A 3,190-nucleotide genomic window follows, 5' to 3' on the forward strand; every position below is an offset into this window, starting at 1 on the left:
TAAATGTCTGTGTGTGTATGTATGTGTGTATGTGTGTGTGTGTGTGTGTGTGTGTGTGTGTGTATGTATGTATGTGCGTCTATGTGTGTACGCGAACACAATCTCACTCACTTTTCTCAGATATGGCTGAACCAATTTTCACAAACTTAGTCCCAAATGAAAGGTGCTGTTGGGGTACGATTTCTGTTTGGGACGGGATTACCTTCTTATTTTGCAGATTTCGTTTTCGGAAACAGAGAATCATCGACGGGACGGGAGCACTCAACTTTCTTCTACCTTTAGCAGCCTATTTATTTCAGGAACAGAGGATCATCAACAGTAGCTATCACTGAGTAAGTAACCTTTCTTCTTTCAGGAACAGCGGTCAATGACGGGACGGGAGTAACCAACTTTCCTCGTTTAGCAGCGCTTCTTTTCAGGAACAACGGATCATCAACGGTAGCAGCAAACGGGTAAGTAAAATTACGGTCTTCCAGAGCGGAGCATTGGCACGGGTAAGTATGCAAAATGGGGCGATAAATATCACTACAAATTTATCTTTAGGGATTTCTGCACTTATTTCGATTCGGTACGATTACTGTCACTTGACTGAATGTCTCAAAATTAGTTTATTACGTACGAGTTTAAAACTAAACTTGCAAGAATCGGTACTTATAACTATAAAACTGCGAAAATGTACTGTGCTGGGATTCTTCTTCCCACTACTATTTATGCACTTATTACTCGGAAACAGTCGAAATATAATAATTTTACTCAGCAAGAAAGCGAACTGTTTCCGTAATGTAAACAAAGCAGCATAAATCATGCTGCCCAAGATTTATATACTGCAGGCGACACTGGTGGGAAATAAAATATATATGGCTGCCATGCTGTCTAAAAATTACACCAGGGCAGATACTGTGCTGTTTCTACACTGAACCAAACATAACCGGCCACCTTGAAAAACTATTTTTCAACTAAACTGCCTAAAACTACTTCGACTGCCTTTATCGTGATGGTTTACAATATTGTTTAATTTAATCAGTTAGTTTTCTGCTGCGTCTGACTTGATTTCGGTTCTAAAATTGAATTCATCAATCTCCTTGGCACATGGTAGCGGGCAAATTTTGGATACAGATCGCTTCAACGTGATGAAGTGCGTAAAGTTGCAACGCGGATGACGCCGTCAGGTCCAGGATGAATTTCTACGATGCGGGCTAATGGCCAACGCGCCGTCGGGAGTGATTCATCTTTGAGGATTACTACAGAGCCGATGTCCAGGTTGTACAAGTGAGGGTTGGTTGTGTACTGCGACTGAAGCTGCTTCAAATACTCGTTCCTCCATCTATGCCAAAATCGCTGCGAGTAGGCTTGGATACGTTGATATTGGCTAAGGCGGTTAAGCGGTACGTTTCTGATGTCTGGTTCTGGCAGCGGGCGGATCATGTTCTTGACGAGGAAATGCGCTGGAGTAAGAGCTGACAGATCGTTGGGGTCATCTGATAGCGGTGTGAGCGGGCAATTCATACAGCCTTCGATAGTTGTTAGTACGGTGGTAAGTTCCTCATAGGAAAGTGATGAACTGTCCAGTTGGCGAACCAGATGCGTTTTGGCCACCTTAACTGCTACTTCCCACAGCCCACCGAAGTTTGGAGAACGGGGAGGAATTAGATGCCATTGAATACCGTCCTCAGCAAGCTGTCTGGAGATTCTGTCTTGGTCGGGTCCGGACTGAAGCATAGTGTATAACTGATGTAACGCATTCTTGGCTCCGATGAAGTTGGTACCGTTATCAGAGTACATGTGGGACGGTTTGTTCCTTCGCCAGATGAAACGGTTGAGGGCCATGAGAAAGGTGTTCGTGGACAGATCGCCCACTAATTCTAAGTGTACTGCTTTCGTTGCGAGGCAAACGAACACAGCGACGTAACATTTCCGTGCTGCTGCTCTTCGGTGCGTTGGTTTCAAATAAAGAGGACCGCAATAATCAACACCGGTGTGGGTAAAAGCTTCATTTGCGGTAACTCTTCCAATTGGTAGTTGTCCTACGGGTTGTTGGATGGGACGGGGGTTGACTCTGTTGCACCTGAAATAGTTACGGATGACACTTCGAACTGCTTTTCGTCCATTGAGCGGCCAGAATTCATCACGAACGACGGCTAGCGTCATGACAATGCCTCCATGAATTATTTTGCGATAGTGAAAGTTTATAAGCAGCTTGGTGAAAGGATGGAAACCAGGGATGACGATTTGATGCTTAACATCATAGGATTCGTCGGAAAGCCGTAGCCGGCCACCAACGCGAATTATTCCTTGTGTGTCCATGAAAGGGTTGAGTAGACGAAGTTGGGATTTCGTGGACACACATACCTCCCGATGCAGCGATTTTAGTTCTTCAGGAAACGATTCTGCTTGCACCAATTTTACTAAACCGAATTTTGCTGCTTGTAGCTCTACCACGGAGAGTACTCGGTCAGTTATTCTGTTATTCTTACTGCGAGCATTTTGAGCGAATCTAAGACAGTATCCGACGACATTCAAAAGACGTTGGTACGATGAAAATCTCAGGAACAAGGGATCGGGCGATTTCTGCTGGGCGACAAGGACGGTGACAGATTTCATCTCCATTTCTTCTGCAGGGGGTTGGATTTCAGATAACACTTGCTTCGGCCATTCCTGTTTCAGTTTTGATAACCAAATTGGTCCGCCTTTCCATTTTTCGCTTACTATCAATTGATCAGGTGATAGTCCGCGAGAAACCAAATCCGCAGGGTTGTCAGCACCAGCTACATGAAGCCAACTTGAACCGTGAGTATTTGACTGAATCTCCGAAACACGATTTGCGACGAATGTTTTCCAGGTTCGAGGAGGCGACTTGAGCCACTGCAGTACCACAGTTGAATCAGTCCAGAAAAACATGCGTCGAACTTCATGTCTAAAGCTGTTACAATCTTGGTATACAAACGGGAACTGATCAGTGCAGCACACAACTCCAATCGAGGGATGGTTATTCGCTTTAACGGGGCAACTTTGGACTTTGAAGCCAACAGAATTACTTTGACTCTACCATCTGATGTTTCCGAACGCACATAAATGCAGGCTCCATAAGCTGCTTCTGATGCATCTGCAAAACAGTGTAATTCGCTATGGCAGATACTGGATACAAATGCATAGCGGTCGATGCGAAGTTTACGTAGATCAGGTAGCTGCT

The 3,190-nt window shown here is 44.7% G+C and overlaps 1 protein-coding gene across 1 annotated transcript; it reads right to left on the reverse strand.

Annotated features, from left to right (window-relative positions):
- Positions 1–1,122: 1,122 nt before the first annotated feature.
- LOC131680102 (uncharacterized) lies at positions 1,123–2,607 on the reverse strand. The gene has a single exon (XM_058960823.1). It carries the CDS (start codon positions 2,605–2,607, stop codon positions 1,123–1,125), a length of 1,485 nt encoding a protein of 494 aa, XP_058816806.1.
- Between the last annotated feature and the right edge of the window lie 583 nt (positions 2,608–3,190).

Source organism: Topomyia yanbarensis, chromosome 2 (assembly GCF_030247195.1).
Source record: "Topomyia yanbarensis strain Yona2022 chromosome 2, ASM3024719v1, whole genome shotgun sequence".
NCBI classification, from domain to species: Eukaryota; Metazoa; Arthropoda; class Insecta; order Diptera; family Culicidae; genus Topomyia; species Topomyia yanbarensis.